General features: G+C 40.3%; 2 protein-coding genes across 5 annotated transcripts in view; one reads left to right on the plus strand and one right to left on the minus strand.

Moving 5' to 3' along the window:
• Positions 1–154: 154 nt before the first annotated feature.
• LOC133256581 (translation initiation factor IF-2) lies at positions 155–15400 on the minus strand. Its single transcript, XM_061431372.1, has 3 exons — positions 15339–15400; positions 1644–3002; positions 155–1284 (listed from the first exon to the last, which is right to left on the minus strand). Exons 1-2 carry the CDS (start codon positions 15398–15400, stop codon positions 1664–1666), a joined length of 1401 nt encoding a protein of 466 aa, XP_061287356.1. The 3' UTR covers positions 155–1284; positions 1644–1663.
• Positions 2032–16277, plus strand: part of FOXN2 (forkhead box N2) — a 59467-nt gene continuing 45221 nt past the window's right edge. The window contains exons 1-2 of one of the 4 annotated variants that reach the window (XM_061432299.1): positions 2290–2375; positions 6164–6214. The gene's annotated coding sequence lies outside the window, so the exon portion shown is untranslated. Of the gene's footprint in view, positions 2051–2285; positions 2376–6163; positions 6215–16277 lie in introns of those variants that run through there. The other 3 variants (XM_061432301.1, XM_061432298.1, XM_061432300.1) reach the window with 3 other exon arrangements.

The raw sequence follows: 16277 nt of genomic DNA on the forward strand, positions 1-16277 counted from the left end.
GTGAATCAATCAGTAGAGAGGACAAGTAGAGAAAACTTATTGAATGTTGATGCAGTAGATTCATTATTTGATCATTAACAAGTTACATCATTTTTCTGGATTTGTTTTCCCATCTATGATAGATTGAGCTCCTAGATGAAATATCTCTAAAGTATATATAACTTCCAGTTCTTATTCTGTAATTCTCCTGGAGTTGAGGAGGATTGTTTGGTCATCTGGGTTTAAAAGAGATTAGAAGGAAAAAGAGAAACTAAAGTCCCATGTTTCAAGTAAAACACTAGTACAATAATCTGTAGGGAGATGAAGACCTATGTCAGTGGCCACCATGACAATGACCAGCAGAGATAAAACAAGACTGAGGTCTGAGAAGATTGTCATTCCCCAGAAGCCATCTTCTCTCAAACTTCCTGCTTACCTCTCTTCCCTTTCTGCTATACTCTTCCTCTAAAACTTCCTTGAATTTGCCCACTTGAGGGGGCAACAGTGATTGCACTGAAGGGAGCAACCGAAGCAACTATTTCTTCAACTGAAGCATGCTGTACATTTACCTGTGGTCTTTTAACTCTGAATGCAGCCAAGAGGCCCTCTAGGACAGTGTAATCAAAAGCAAGCGGAACTAGTAGATGACTGAACAAATCATATAAAAAGTGTTTTCATCCGTGGAATGAGGGGAACATTTTCATTTTTTACTATATATGGTGATTCCTATAATTCTTCTGTATCTCTGTCATCCCCACAGCTTGGCTTGTTTTGTTTTCAGCAGGCAGCTTGTTTTATATTCTGCCCACTTTATACTTAGAACCTGGCTCATATACTGTTAACATTCATTGTTCAGGAAGGAAATGAACTTCAGTTAGTACCTACTGTGCCTCAGTTACTGTCCACGTCTACCCTTGGGCTTCCCTGGTGGCTTAGAGGATAAAGCGTCTGCCCACAATGCAGGAGACCCGGGTTCGATCCCTGGGTAGGGAAGATCCCCTGGAGAAGGAAATGACAACCCACTCCAGTATTCTTGCCTGGAAAATCCCATGGATGGAGGAGCCTGATAGGCTATAGTCCATGGGGTCACAAAGAGTCGGACACAACTGAGCGACTTCACTTCACTTCTTCTAAAAAAATGCATTCAACACATTTACGAGGTAGGTATTGCTACTCTAGTTTTTGAAGATGTAGTATAGGAATTCATAATTTTAATTATCAGGATCAAAGTGGTAACGGTAAAATGGAGCCTTATGTCACTTACCCATTTTGACAGGTTATTTTTCTATGCTTCAGTTTCCTTAACTGTAAAGCGGAAATTATTAGGAGTTAGGAGAGGGTTGGCAGATTTCGTATAAAAACAAAACAAAGTAGGAAGTATTTCTCAAATGGAACATTCTTATGCTGAAATTCGGCTTTAACTAGACACACTTGTATTTTATCTAGCAATACTGTTTTAGCATTACGGTTACAACAATGTAACCGTGAAAAGAATTTAGCCCAGTCCATAGCACTTAGTGCGCGTTCTGGAGCTCCTTATTAAATTTTGGGTCTGATTCCCAAGCCCTTTTTTTTTTTTTTTAATCTCACTTTGAGCTTAGTTTCCACATAAACTTTCAGTTAAGCGAGGGTGATACTACTGTAAATTTCTATTAGTGCTTTACCGTTTCTAGAGCTCTTTCAATTAAAGCCTGGCCAATGGCGGAAAGCTCCTGAGGAAACACACAGAGTTCGGGTTACAGAGGGCGGTCGATGCACTCGCAGCACTCGCTTCTCTGACTGTCCAGCCTGGCGTCCATCCTCGCCCCGCCCAGCTGCGTCCCGCCCTCTCCCCATCTCGGCCACTCAGCGGCCGCGCCGCGCCCCGCCTCACTCCTATAGGTCCTTCCCGGACAGGCGAGGCCTTTCCATTTTCCCGCCTTCTCCAGCCCCTCCACAGCCCGAAACCTGACTGGCTCACAACATCACCGCCCTCCCTTGCGTGCGAGCCCCGCCCTTCCGGACACCGCAACCCCCTTCCTCCGCCTCCCGCCGCCTCAGCAGCCTGCCAGTTCCCAGGCCTGGACCTCGGGTAGGAGGTGGGAGGGGAGTGGGAGGGAAGGGCGGAGCCCCCCTCCGAGGAGTCGCTGGAGGCGGGGACTGGAGGGAGGGGCGGGGCTAATCGCCTTGGCGCCTCGTTGCCATGGCAGCGGGGGGAGGGCGGAGGGAGGGGAGGAAGCGAACGGGAGGGGGATGTGGTACTGCTGCGGCCGCCACCGCAGCTGCCGCTGCCTGCTCGTGGCCGCGTCTTCCCGGAGGCGGCTACTGGAAGCGGCCGACAGCAGCTGTGGTGCTCTGCCATATTGTGTCTTCCCCTACCCATCCCTCGCCCCTCCGCTGCGGCGGCCGAGCTGACGGTGAGTCCCGAGTGGAGCGGCGCCTTCCCCAGCCGGCGCTGCCCGGCATCCGTGCTCCCTGCCCCGAGCCGCGCCGCGGCTCCCGGGCTCGGAGACAGCGCGTGCGGCAGGCGCCGGGCGTGGGGCGCGGAGGCGGCTGTCCCGTGACGCGCCCGGACATTTTTGTCCCGTGATGAATTGGCGCCGCCAGGGGAGTCTTCCCTTGCGCGTGGCTTGGGTGGTTTGTGGGCTCCCGGGGGGCGGCGAACTGAGGGTAGTGCGGCCCGGTGAGGAGTTAGGAGTTTTTCTTGAGGGGTGTAATGACGGCCCGGGAGCGGGTGTCCACGGCGGAAACCGCGGCTAGTGTTGCCGGCACTTCGGAAAGGCTTGGAGGTGGCCCCGAGGACTCTTCGGGCTCGACTCGGGGCGAATCTACTGTTGAGGGAAGCGCCCCAAGCCCGTCGAGAGTCATTGCCGGAACCCCCCCCTCCCCCGGCTTGAAGTGCAGCGAGACGTGCCGGGCGTGGAGTTCTCGTCCGGCCCCGGGCGGACTGGCTGGGCCGTGCCAAGTAGAGCCCGGGGAGGCGCCGGGCGCGGCCGGCAGTGAACTCCGAACAGCCGGGCGGCCGAGCTTTGCGGTGGGCAGGGCTGGGTCATGGATGTGGGGGTGGCCGATCTCGGCACGCTCTGGCCCTTCCTCCAGCGGGCGCCCGGGGGTCCGCCGAGGGTGCTATCTCGGGGTGGGAGTGTTTCTGCTCTGCAATATGGACACTTCCTGTTCGCCGCTTCTCTTGGGCTCTCCATCTCTGCCCTTCATTTCTTTTTACTGGGAAGGCGAGAGGTCGTGAGGGCGTGTGCGAGGTCCCTCAGCCCTTCTGAGTTCGCCCCGCGGCAAAAGCCGAGAGTTTGGAACCCGGGAAGAAGGTGGGAGTCAGGGGAAAGCCGCCCATGTGTGTAGTGCTCCATTTTACTAAACTCCACCCCATTGCCCCTTTGCAGAATGCCTCTGTTCCCATCGCCGCTCACGAGAGTTAGCGTGTCTTAATTCACTGGGGGCACACTCTCGGGAATCTTCTGGGACCTGATTTCTGCTTTAAAGGCTCTTTAAAGCAGCCCCAGTACTTCGTTTTCTGTTTATAGAAAAAAAGCCTTAGCGTGCAAGGAAATGACACACAACTTCTTTCTTTCACCCCAACTCTGAGGTTGTGGGAAGAGGTCGATTGTTATTTCCAGGTTAGTTTACACTGTTAATCCTGTCTTCTGATTGTGACAGCCACGTGGCCGACCGAGTGTCATTGAGTGCCCTAGCGCCTCTAGAGCAGAGGCTTCAGTGGCAGCCAGGGGCTTTGTAGCCCTGCAGTTGCTTTGGACCCACATTTTGGTGTTTCCTGAGATTGGGGAAGTGGAGAAAGCTGAATTGTTCTTCTCTATCTCTGTTCCAACCAAGTCGACTTCTCCCTGTTTTCCTGCAGTCCGTGTAAGGTGCCTTCTCCTGTTTTGATGATTCGTATTTAAAATCTAAGCAGTATTAGGTACCATTAAGGAGTGATGGGGAACAGAAGAGTACATTATGGAGTTTCTCAACTCTGGGGAAAAAAATCCGTTTGAATTTCAGAGTGGTTAATAAATTTCTAATGTAATCAAAAGTAATAACATTCTGGAGGATTTCTTTTTGATAATTTCATTATGACCTGAAAAGATGTATTACTAGTGGAAATACTTGTTCAGAGATAAAATACTTTGTTTGATTTGTGCATGGGAACTTTTTTTTTTTAGGAAAGTATTAACAGCTAGTAAAGATGTTAACATCAACAGATTTAAAAGAAATGAAACTGTTTTAGAATATATAAAAGTAAGAGGCCAAGGGCTGAAGATCAAAAATAACAGAAAGCAAAATAAATATATTATTAAATGATTTTAAAGTAAGATAAGTTAAAAAATGTTGAAGATAGATATTTGGACAGTTTGGAGTTTTCAGAATTTAGGTATCAATACATACAATTTTAAGTACATACAATCTTTGATTTCATCATGTTAAATTTTGTAAATGTTTTGGCGAATTTGAATTATTTCTGTAACATATATTTTTATTTGCATCAGTTTTATTTGAAGAGTGCTAAACCACAGGAAAAATTTAGAATTATGTGGAAAAGTTATAGCAGCACCATTCATTAGAATTTTAATATGCCATAATAATGGTTTTCAGGGAAGCTAATAGCTAAAAAGATTGGAGAGGCTTCAGTTCAGAAAAGACAATGCAATTGAGAAGTGAATATGTGGGGCGACCACTGAGACCAATGCATAGTTGAGAAAGAAAACTAAATGAGATGAAAAAGTACTTATATAATGGAGGAAACACTGAAAGCATATGCTGGGAGATAACTACATTAATAGTTATGGGATGTAGCTATCAAATAAAACTTTACAAAGTGCCATCCAAACAAGTATTAATCTTGTTCTTGTGGCAGCTTGTATATGTGTGCCTTGCTTTTGGATTGTTGTCATTTTCGCAACTGGATTTTGCATACTTGCAAAAAGGTCCTCCAGAATAAAGGGCCCAATTCTTTGTTGATTGCTTAGGGAAGAAAAAGTGCTCTAGGATTTGATCCTTATTCTTGGGTTGAAGAGACATGATTAATACATGTGAAAAAAAATTTACAGTGTGAGATGATATAATTAGGAGTTAAATTGTATGATGCAGGCAGGTACTGTAAGAGTTGAGAAGGAAATTAGAAGGTTTGAGTGAGACAGAGGAGTAACTTCTTAGATAGAGTAAGGTTTTTGCTTTCAGAAGCCTTACCTTCATGTTAGTCCCCCTAGATTAATCTTCCTAAAGATTATATCACTTTTAATGACCAAAACCTCTTAGATCAAGAGTAATATCAAATTTCTTCTCAAGAGTTTTTGAAATTTGGACCTAGTCTCCCATCTTATCTTCCACAGGAACTGTTCATTATTTACTACTTCAATATGGTATAACAATTTACTTCTTTTTCCCTTGGCTAATGCAACATTTTTCTGTTGGAAATGCACCTACACACATCCTCTTAACCACTGAAAATCTACTCAAACTTGAGGCTTGGTTAAAATGTTAATTGTCTTGAGAGCCTTGGAATCATTTTAGACCTGCCTTCCACCTCTCCAACGGAAAAGTCTTATTCTCTTGGGTTGTAGCATTCTATACTACCTTGTGTGCTTTTTTTTAATAAATAGTTTTCGAGCACCTACCATTTGCCAGGCACTGTTATGGGAACTAAGGCTACAGCCTTGCAAAACAGATTCCCTATTTTTCATCCCAAGAAAATTACAAAGTCTTTGACCACCCAGAGGAGTCTTCCCCCCCACCGCCCCCAGATGGGTGCTTAGTGAGTATCTGATTATTTTCTCAATAAAGGAAAGGCAGCACTTACAAGGTAGAGAGATGGATTGAAGGTGTGCATGAAGGGTATGAAAGAATAACCAATTATGGATGGCCTTGCAAACATCACTTCTGAATTTAAACATGGTTTAATCCCCCCCCCCAAAAAAAGATGGCATTTAAGCCTGGGAATGAGGGGATAAAGTCCTTATTTGAGGAAGGTTCATTTGACAGTGTTGTGCAAGGCTAGTTATTGACTATAGAAGGGGAATAACTTTTGAGAATGAGGTTTGGAAAGGGAGCATAATCAAGAAGATGGTGAGTTTAGTTAGAGGGTAATGTGAGTAGAGGATATCAAGGTGAATATAACCTTTAATGACTAGAGATTAGAGGTGTGAGATAATTCATTCAGTATAGAGGTGACAGCTAATGTTACAATTTTTTGTTACAGAGTTACTAATTGAAGTATGGAGGCCTAAGAATGATGCTTTGGAAAACAAAAGTAAGGAGCATCTGCTTTGGTCATATGTGACTTCATAATTAATACTGTAGACTTGTTCAAAACCTTAATTTCCACTGTATGAGAGTGCTACCAAATATAAAGGATCCAGAAGAATGTTTATCACCATTCACTTCCAAAGGATTTTGATTTATATATTTATTTCTCTTGCCCTTTTTTAAAATTTAAATAAACTTTTGGTTTTAGAATAGTTTTACAATTACAGAAAGTAGCCAGACAGTAGAGTATACCTCACCCAGTGTACCCTATTGTTAACTTCTTACATTACTATGGTACAGTTGTCACAACTAAGGAAACAAAGTTGCTACTTTACTATTAACTAAATTGCATACTTAATTCAGATTTCATTAGTTTTTCCCAAGTGTCCTTCTTCTCTTTCAGAATTCTAGTATCTCACATTTTTCTTATTTTTGATGATTGTGAGAGTTTTTAGGAGTACCAGTCAGAAATCTTATAGAATATCCCTCAATTGAAAATTACCTGATGTTTTCCTCATGAGTAGACATGGGTAATGGGTTTTAGGGAGGAAGACCACAGAGGTGAAGTGCCATTCCATTCTCATCACAGCATATCAAGCGTACATACTGACAACAAAAAATTGAAAATGTTAACAGGCTTTGATTGCTTGTTTGAAGTCTTTGTCAGGTTTCATTCCCCACCCATTTATACTCTGCTGTTTGGAGTCAAATTGCCAGGCAAGGCTCATGCTCAAGGCCTTGACCTAATTTTGATTTGTGTATTTTTTTATTTCCCTCAACCTAATTTTCCTGTCCATAAATAAACATTAAATTTGGACAGATATTTATCGAGCATCTACTGTATTTAAGTGCTGTATTTAAGTATATCGAGCATCTACTGTATTTAAGTATATCTCTTGTGGTGAACAAGAGACATCATTCTACTCTTTTGGAGTCAGCCTGATGTGAACATAAAATAGAATATATCTGCTCACCTATATAGGTCTTATTTCATTGACAGTTGTAAACATAGTATTATTGTAAGCCTAAACGGCTAAATAAAGCTAAGTAGCCATGTAGAAATATGCTGCTATTGTAAAAGTTAAATATGTATACTATTAAAATACCCATCTTTTTGCTACCAACATGAATAATGGAAAAATATTTTGACTGTCTCCAAGTAGGTGTAGTACTGTTAAGTTAGCAGAATAGTTTAATTATCATTATCTTCATATCTTATCAAGTTTGCACATTGTATAAGAAAATTCTTGACTTCTTGATTGTATTTTCATAGATATTTGCTGCTTTTGCTACTTAGAGGTTTTTTTTTCCCTCTCAGAAGTGATTTGAAAGATAATGTTAAATAAGAATTTCAGTTAATTTTTACTACTTAACTGGGTTAACTGAAAGCATTTTTACATTATTGAAATTCTCTAAAATGCATTGCTAATACATTTACACTTTTCACATTTTACAATGTTCAGCTGACTGAGTATAATTTATTATTTAAATTAGAATTTTGACACAGAGTAGTTATTTTGAATTTTTTATATAACCTTAGAAGTAGAAAATGGAGGAAATTGATGGACTTTACATCCTTGTGGTTTATTTGTCTTAAAAGAGGAAATATAGGAAAAAAGGAAGAGATTTTTTGTAAATTGAGATTTTACTGTTCTGTCTGTCTGCCCTAAGTTTCTGTCCAATTCTTCTGTAAAAGTTCAGGTTAAATTCTTCATCTGTGCTGAGTGAGCAACACTTACTAATAATCATAGCAACAGTTCCTACCTTTTATCAAGTGCCTGCTATATTCTGACATGGTATTATATTAGACACGTGAATATATAATTATCCATAATGACTGGGTAGGACATATTTTATTCTTATAAAGAAACAGAAGTTAAGTAAATACCGAGCTGGGTGTTTGAACCCAGGTCTGTCAGATTTTAAAATTTCATATTCTTTGTGCTGTGACTCTAGGTCTTTGAAAAATGGATGTTTGCCAGGAAGAGATAGATGTTTCCTTCCCAGGAAAATAAGGAAGAATACAGGCAAACTACTATTTATACAATGCTTATTCTGTGCCCAGGTGGCTCCAGTGGTATAAGAACCTGCCTTCCAATGCAGGAGACACAGGTTCCATCCCTGGATTGCGAAAAGCCCCTGGAGGAGGGCATGGCAACCCACTCCAGTATTCTTGCCTAGAGAATCCCATGGACAGAGGAGCCTGATGGGCTACAGCCCGTAGGGTCACACAGAATCAAACAGGAATGAAGTGACTTAGCACATTCTGTGACATGAAGGCCACTACTTTGTTCTCATAGTGAATTAAATAAGTAGTGTTATTCCTTGGGATGTAAGGGGTGAAGTCATTTGTCAGAGACTGCATAAGTAAGTTGGTAGGTGATGGGTCTGCTTGACTTCAAAGCCTTATTACTCTTTTACTTTTCTAGTACAGAATACTGCTTTATTTACTCATTTAAACATTTGCTTACTAAATGTTATGGTGTGTGGCAGAGCATAAAAATGAATGTATTTTTGTTCTGCCTCCAAGGATTTATATTCTAGTACAGCATTTCTTAAATGGATGATAGAGAATCAATATAGTAAATTGTGACCAATATTTCTTAAAAAAATACAATCAAGTAGAGAATGTCAGTGTGTTGTATGTGGTAAGGGTAAAAGTGTTATTTCATTTTGTTTCAGTTATATATGCAAGCATGTCATGGTTCGCTTATAAAAATGTATTTCTTATTGTGGGATAGCATCAAAAGTTTGAAAACTGGTCTAGTGCCTGAATAATAATGGTGAATAATCAGAAGTAGCAAGTAAGTTCTATATGTCTGAGCCACCAGGGAAGCCCAAGTTCTGTAATAGGACTCTAAGTAGGATGCTGAGGAAGCATGATTGGAAAAATTAAATAATTCAAGGAAGGCTGCTAGAGAGAGAACTTAGGGTGGAGAGCCTGAAATACATCTTAAGACATAAAGGAATAAAGAGAACACTGGATATTCAGGAAGCTTGGGTGGTGTGAAATAGGTGCAGACAGAAGCCAAATTTTGTATGGAATTGTCAGCCACCATGCTAAAGATTTTAGATTTTATTAGGCCCGTGGTTTTTCTGAAGTCTCATGGCATTCTTTTGCTAAAGAACAGATAGATTAATATATTTGATTCTATCATATAATCTAGAAACAATTTTAGGAACAGAAAATTTGACCATGTAACAGGTATATAGTATAAAATGGTGTGAGCACAACTGTTGATCACACCAAAAAATGGTGAAGCAGTTTTGAGGTGACTATCAAACGTTCCTTTTCTATTTTTTCTTGCATTTTTGCTATTGCCAGCAGACTAATGGAAGCAGGTGCTAAAGTTTGAAGAAAACGTTATGAGAAAATTGTTCATTGTTTCCTTTGAATTTGAAGACAACCATAATTCAATTTTGAGGACAGTAGGGGCCCTTTATTGGAATGTTAGTATCATTTCTGTAAGCCAAAGTTTGCAACCTTTACCTCCAGCTGTGTTTTGTTGGGCTTGAAATATAAAAAAAAAAAAAAAAACAAAACACCTTTTTCCCACCTATTTGCCAATATTTAAATGTTGGTGCATTTCACACAAAAATCTAGAGTTCTTTTGTCCCTTGGAAAAAATGAATATTGTGGCAGCATTGGTTTCATAGTTTTGATTGGCTGAAACTTATAAGTAACTGCCCTCTTTTGGCAGTCTCCATCTTTCTTACAGAAGACCAGCTTTACAGTTTGTTGCCTGCCTGGTTCTTGTAAGGCTTTTGAATTGTCTGCTGTGTACTGTTATTTTGTGAAATCCCTTTTAAAAAGGGGGAAAAAAATCCTCTTTTAAAAAGAGGATTTGGGGTCTTTGAAAGATCATTCTGCCAGTATTGGGGAAGATGAATTGGAGGAGTATGAGAGGCATCTGGTTAAAATACTCAGCAGGCGGGATGTCCTTTTCTTCTTCTGTCCTTTTCTTCCATAGTACTTTGTACCTTTCTCAAAGCACTTACTGTATATAGCTTTCTCTTATCTGTGTTGCTTATTTCTTCAACTGAATTGTAAACACCTCATACATAACATGGGCGTCCCAGGTGGCACTCGCGGTAAAGAACCTGCCTGCCAATGCAGGAGACACTAGTTCCATCCCTGGGTGGGGAAGATCCCCTGAAAGAGGTCATGGCAACCCACTCCAGGATTCTTGCCTGGAGAATCCCATGGTCCGAGGAGCTGGGCGGGCTACAGTCCATAGGGTCACAAGGATTCAGACGTGACTGAAGTGACTTAGCACACATGCGCACATAGCACATGCTGAGTGAATGCTTGTTGAATTTAATTATGTTTATTTTTTAAATTACCATGTTTGTTTTTCTCAAAGGTGAGTTTTCTTGGCAGTTTTAGAGTATCTCTCAATGGAAAAAATCTTTTGCATGTTTTAAGTATTGCAGTTTATCCTAAGAATGAGTAAATGTCAAATACTTTTAGAGCATGTGTTACATGTAAAAAACAGATCACATCAGTTCTGTATAATAAGATGGTGGACTTTTTAATTCATTGTCCTGGTTGCCAAACATCAGGATGAAACACTGGGAAGCCTGTCTCTTGGTTTGTCCTGTAATTTTATTAAGTCATTTTGAAGGTTATTCAAATGTTGTTGTTGTTACTATGTTTTGTACTGATAGCTAGAAGTAGTAATATAAAAACAAAGATTATGGCTGCTGCTGCTAAGTCGCTTCAGTTGTGTCCGAATCTGTGCGACCCCATGGATGGTAGCCCACCAGGCTCCCCCGTCCCTGGGATTCTCCAGGCAAGAACACTGGAGTGGGTTGCCATTTCCTTCTCCAATGCATGGCATTGGATCATGGCATCTGGTCCCATCACTTCATGGCAAATAGATGGGGAAACAGTGGAAACAGTGACAGACTTTATTTTCTTGGGCTCTAAAATCACTGCAGATGGCGACTGCAGCCATGAAATTAAAAGATGCTTGCTCCTTGGAAGAAAAGCTATGACCAACCTAGACAGCATGTTAAAAAAAGCAGAGACATCACTTTGCTGACAAAGGTCCGTCTAGTCAAAGCTATGGTTTTTCCAGTAGTCATGTATGGATGTGAGAGTTGGACCATAAAGAAAGCTGAGCACCGAAGAATTGATGCTTTTGAACTGTGGTGTTGGAGAAGACTCTTGAGAGTCCCTTGGACACCAAGGAGATCCAACCAGTCCATCCTAAATGAAATCAGTCCTAAATGTTCATTGGAAAGACTGATGCTGAAGCTGAAACTCCAGTACTTTGGCCACCTGACGCGAAGAACTGACTCATTGGAAAAGACCCTGGTGCTGGGAAAGATCTAAGGCAGGAGGAGAAGGGGATGACAAAGGATGAGATGGTTGAATGGCATCACTGACTCGATGGACATGAGTTTAAGCAAGCTCTGGGAGATGGTGATTGACAGGGAAGCCTGGCATGCTGTGGTCCATGGGGTCGCAAAGAGACATGACTGAGCAACTGAACTGATAGTTTTTTATTTTCTAAAATTTTTAATGCTTTTTACTGTTAAAATGTACATGCTAAAAACCACCAAAGAAATGTGTAGCTTAGTGAATTATTCTAAGGCCAATATCTTTCACGTTAAGGAATAGAATTTTGCCAGCCACTTTAGATGCCCTTTTACATGCCTATTCCAAAGCATAACTCTCTTTCTTCAAAGAGTAACCAGTATTCTAGCTTTTCTGAAAATCACTTAAGTTTCCCAACTATGTATTCTTATACAGTATGGGTAGCCTGCTTCCTCTTTATTTCTTTCTGATTAACTTTTCTTCCTTTTCATCCTCTGTTTCTCTTAAGGCTTTGTTTGTTTATTTTTTCTCGTATTTCTTTACTTCATTTCTGAAACAGGTTTTTTTTCCCCTTCTTTTATTTCAGATTCTTGAGCTCTGTTTTATTTCTGAGCTTTTCTAATTCTGATATATGTTTTTTTTCATGTCTTATGTAATTTTTTAAGCTCATTTTTGTATTTGTACTGTAGTAAGAACATTTAACATGAGATCTACTGTCTTAAAATTTTAAGTGTACAATACAGTATTGTTAACTATAGGAACTCTGTTGTACAGCACATCTCTAGTATTGAACGTATTCATCTTGTGTGCTGGAAACTTTTACCCATGGTCCCTGTTTCCCCCCTGCTTCTGAATTTAACTATTTTTCTGTTTCTCTTATTGTAACTTTGTGTGATATTCTTTCTCAATGCTTTTCATCATTTCTTTACATGAAACTAGTTTTCTTGAACTTCTGGGAGGAGGCTTGGTTCTAATACCTCTTTTAACTTCACAGTCCTGTGTTTTTTGTTGTTGTTGTTCATGATTTTAAAAATGGTGAATGGCTTTCTGAGATTTCCCGGCTCTGTTCTACTCTGGTATTCTGTCTGGATTCTCTTTTATCTCTTTTTTCCCTATCCTGCTTAATTTTTTTGCCATTCCTAGTACTTCGTCTTAAGCTTAGAGTTTGTCTTAGAAGAGAGCCCCAAATGTCAAGTTTTGAATGCTCAAAGGGACTAGATTGTTCCATGCTTATAGGAACTGTAGCCTTACTGTGGTCTCCTTGCATTTACCTACTTTTCAAATAGTTTCAGCTTTCGTTCGGTACAAACTGCCCGTCAGTAGTTTGCAGCAAATACTGGCTATTTTGTTGTTTTGTTCTCAAGTCCCTCCTTGCTTCCCTCTGTCTTCTCTCACCTAGACACTGACAGAAAGTAAGACTGTGGACTGTTGGTGATTTGTTTAGGCCCTTTGTATTTTGGGGTTGGTGGGGAGACTTTGTTAAACATAGTTTTGTAGGTATCCGTATTACCTGTGGGTTTGGGGTTTGCTCTCTAGTTGCTCACTCTGTTTTTATGTGAAGATTTTCAAGGAATCAAAATTTGTTACCACCAAAGTTAACATCTTCTCAAAATCCTTTTCCTAATTTAATTTGGGGAGTGCACATGTCTTTTTCCCCTCGAATCTTAACAAAAAACTTTCATTTCTTCTGAAATTATTGCCACTTAATACTGTCCACTGATTGTAGGTACATGTCACGAAATTCTGAACCTGTTGTTTTGCCCTGATTATTTCTTTGTAATTAAGAGAACCTTTAAGAATCTATTAAAGATCCTTTGGGAAATTGTGACAGGGTCATGGGCTTGTCTTTCTGTTGTACATGTACAAGTGTTTGTGCTTTGACTTTTAATGCTTTAGCTTTTTCCAATATTTAAAAGCTAACCTACATTTAGGTTACCATACAGTGATACACCTAGAACCATTCTTAAATTATGGAGCAAAAATTGGGTTAAATACTAAGAATCAGATGCATGTAAGTTAATAATTGCAGTATGAGACATGCGCTTCTAGACATAGATTCTAGTGCTGTGGAAACACAGAGTAAGAACTTTCCCCAAGGAATGGGATTGAGTGAGGTGGGTTTTATAGTCATAATGGGGGTTTATTAATGCTGTGTCAGTACCTTTAATAACTCATTTTCCCTATTTTGTCAGACTTTTCCTTTGGTAGTTCTTTATACAAATGGATTAATAGTAAGCTTCCTTTAATTGCAACTTCAAAATAGCATATTGTTCACATGGAATTAAAATAATTGATGTCTTAAAGTTTTCTTTTGTGATAAAATTTCTTAAGTAGAGAAGTGAAATTTAGGAAGTGAAAAGATCACAGAGCATAGTGGAACATAGTATCTAACGTAATATTATCATTGCAGTATAATTTAAATATAATTTTAGCTTTGTGTTTCTTGTCTAGTGGCAGCAAGTTAGAACCAAGTTGTACTTGCTTGAAGTATTCTTAGGTGTGTTGAGCCCATTAGTTCCTAGTCTCTTCTGGGTTCTATTAGTTTTTTATTTACTTTATAATATAGAACTTCAGTGTTTATAAAGGGATTTCATGTTGATTATTTCTTTTGCACTGTTGACACAAATAACTACTGTAAAAAGAGGACGTATAAACACATTTAGAACATTGTAAGAGAGACTGAAAATCCCTAAGAAGTTCAGGTGGGAATTACATGGAGGAATTGTCATTAAATGAGGCCATAAATATTAGGGTTTTGACTGAATAGTGGTAGGGAGGGTAAACAATCCAGATGTTGCAAGAGAAAGATTCTATTTAATAATATATATCTTTAATAATTTAACATAAATATATCTGACTTTAGTAAGTGTTCATATAAGCTTAGTTTAGTCCTATTTTAAAGAGGACTTAATTTTATGTTAACTTACCATTACTTTTGTGGGGGTGTTTGTTTTTATTTACCTATTTATTTTTAACTGCTGGGTCTTCGATGCTCCATGGACTTTTCTTCAGTTGTGGCAAACAGGGGCTACTCTCTGGCTGTGGTGTGCGGGCTTCTTACTGCAGTGGCGTCTCTTGTGGAGCACAGGCTCTGGGGAGCCCGAGCGCCAGCAGCTCCTGCATGTGGGCTCAGTAGTTGAGGCTCCCAGCACTCCAGGACGGGCTAAGGCAGTTGTGGTACACGAGCTTAGTTGTGTGCGTGGGATCTTCCTGGATCAGGGATTGAACCTATGTCTCCTGCACTGGTAGGCAGATTCTTTACCACTGAACCGCCAGGGGAGCCCCTGTATTGTTTTTAGAATTACATAAAAAATCAGTATATCGAATCAGCCATATACAGTCTTTAAGTTCTAATTTTGCTTTCCAAATTTGTTATGGGGGCATTAGTAATGTAAGATATCACTGTTTGCCTTTATTAAATTTATTTTGATCATGAATGTGCTTTTAAAAGATGCTTATTTTCAGTGGAACAATTTAACTTACTGTATACTTACTGCATGGCTGACTAATTATGGCTTATATTCAAAGCACTGAAAGCCATATTACCCATAAATAAATTTTGGTGACAAAGATTACCACCTGTTTGTATTCCTATGCCAACCAAATTTATCTTTTTACTTTAGGATGTTTGATCTGTTGATTTTTCAGGTTTCTGAAACTTTGTTCCTTTCAAAATAGCTTTTCAAGTACAGTTATAGTGCTATCGAAAAACTGAAGTGCCTGTTGGCTTCCTGGTTACAATATCGTGATATTACTTCTCATTCTACATGGTAAAGGTATTTCCTTCCATTTGTGTTTTATTTACCTTTCTGTACTGTTTTTTTCAGCTTCTATGCACTTTTCTTCAGACGTGACATTGATCGTCATCTCAAAGGTTGAGAAGATGGGTCTTCCAAGCTAGATTTACACCAAAAGCTAGTAGTGCTTTTTTTCTATCATGTTTCATAACATGTAAGATACACTCATGCTGTGTTTTAGATACTAATAGAAGTTACAAATTATTTTGTCATCACCTTATCTGATTCTTTTCAACCCCGTGGACTGGGACTCACAGTCCCACCAGGCTCCAACTGTCCATGGAATTCTCCAGGTGAGAATTCTGGAGTGGGTAGCCTTCCCTTCTCCAGGGGATTTTCCCAAATGAGGGGTCAAACCCGGGCCTCCTGCATTGCAGGCAGATTCTTTACCATCTGAGCCACCAGGGAAGCCTTTAAAAGCATTTATTCAGTTCAGTTCAGTTCAGTCACTCAGTCGTGTCTGACTCTTTGCGACCCTGTGAATTGCAGCACGCCAGGCCTCCCTGTCCATCACCAACTCCCAGAGTTCACTCAAACTCATATCCATCGAGTCAGTGATGCCATCCAGCCATCTCATCCTCTGTCGTCCCCTTTTCCTCCTGCCCCCAGTCCCTCCCAGCATCAGAGTCTTTTCCAATGAGTCAACTCTTCGCATGAGGTGGCCAAAGTATTGGAGTTTCAGCTTTAGCATCAGTCTTTCCAAAGAACACCCAGGACTGATCTCCTTTAGAATGGACTGGTTGGATCTCCTTGCAGTCCAAGGGTTAGAAATACCTATTTTTCTCAACAGAGAAAATTTTCACTCAAGTTAGATCAATTGTGGAACTATTTTTTGAAACCAGTGTTTCTCTGTGAAAGGCGGGTTATATGCTAGGGTTCGTTTTAAAAAAAGGGTAATTTGGTCTTTATACAGAGAATATCAGGTTTCTTTACTGGTTAGAAGCTAA

This window comes from Bos javanicus, chromosome 11 (assembly GCF_032452875.1).
Source record: "Bos javanicus breed banteng chromosome 11, ARS-OSU_banteng_1.0, whole genome shotgun sequence".
In the NCBI taxonomy this organism is placed as follows: domain Eukaryota; kingdom Metazoa; phylum Chordata; class Mammalia; order Artiodactyla; family Bovidae; genus Bos; species Bos javanicus.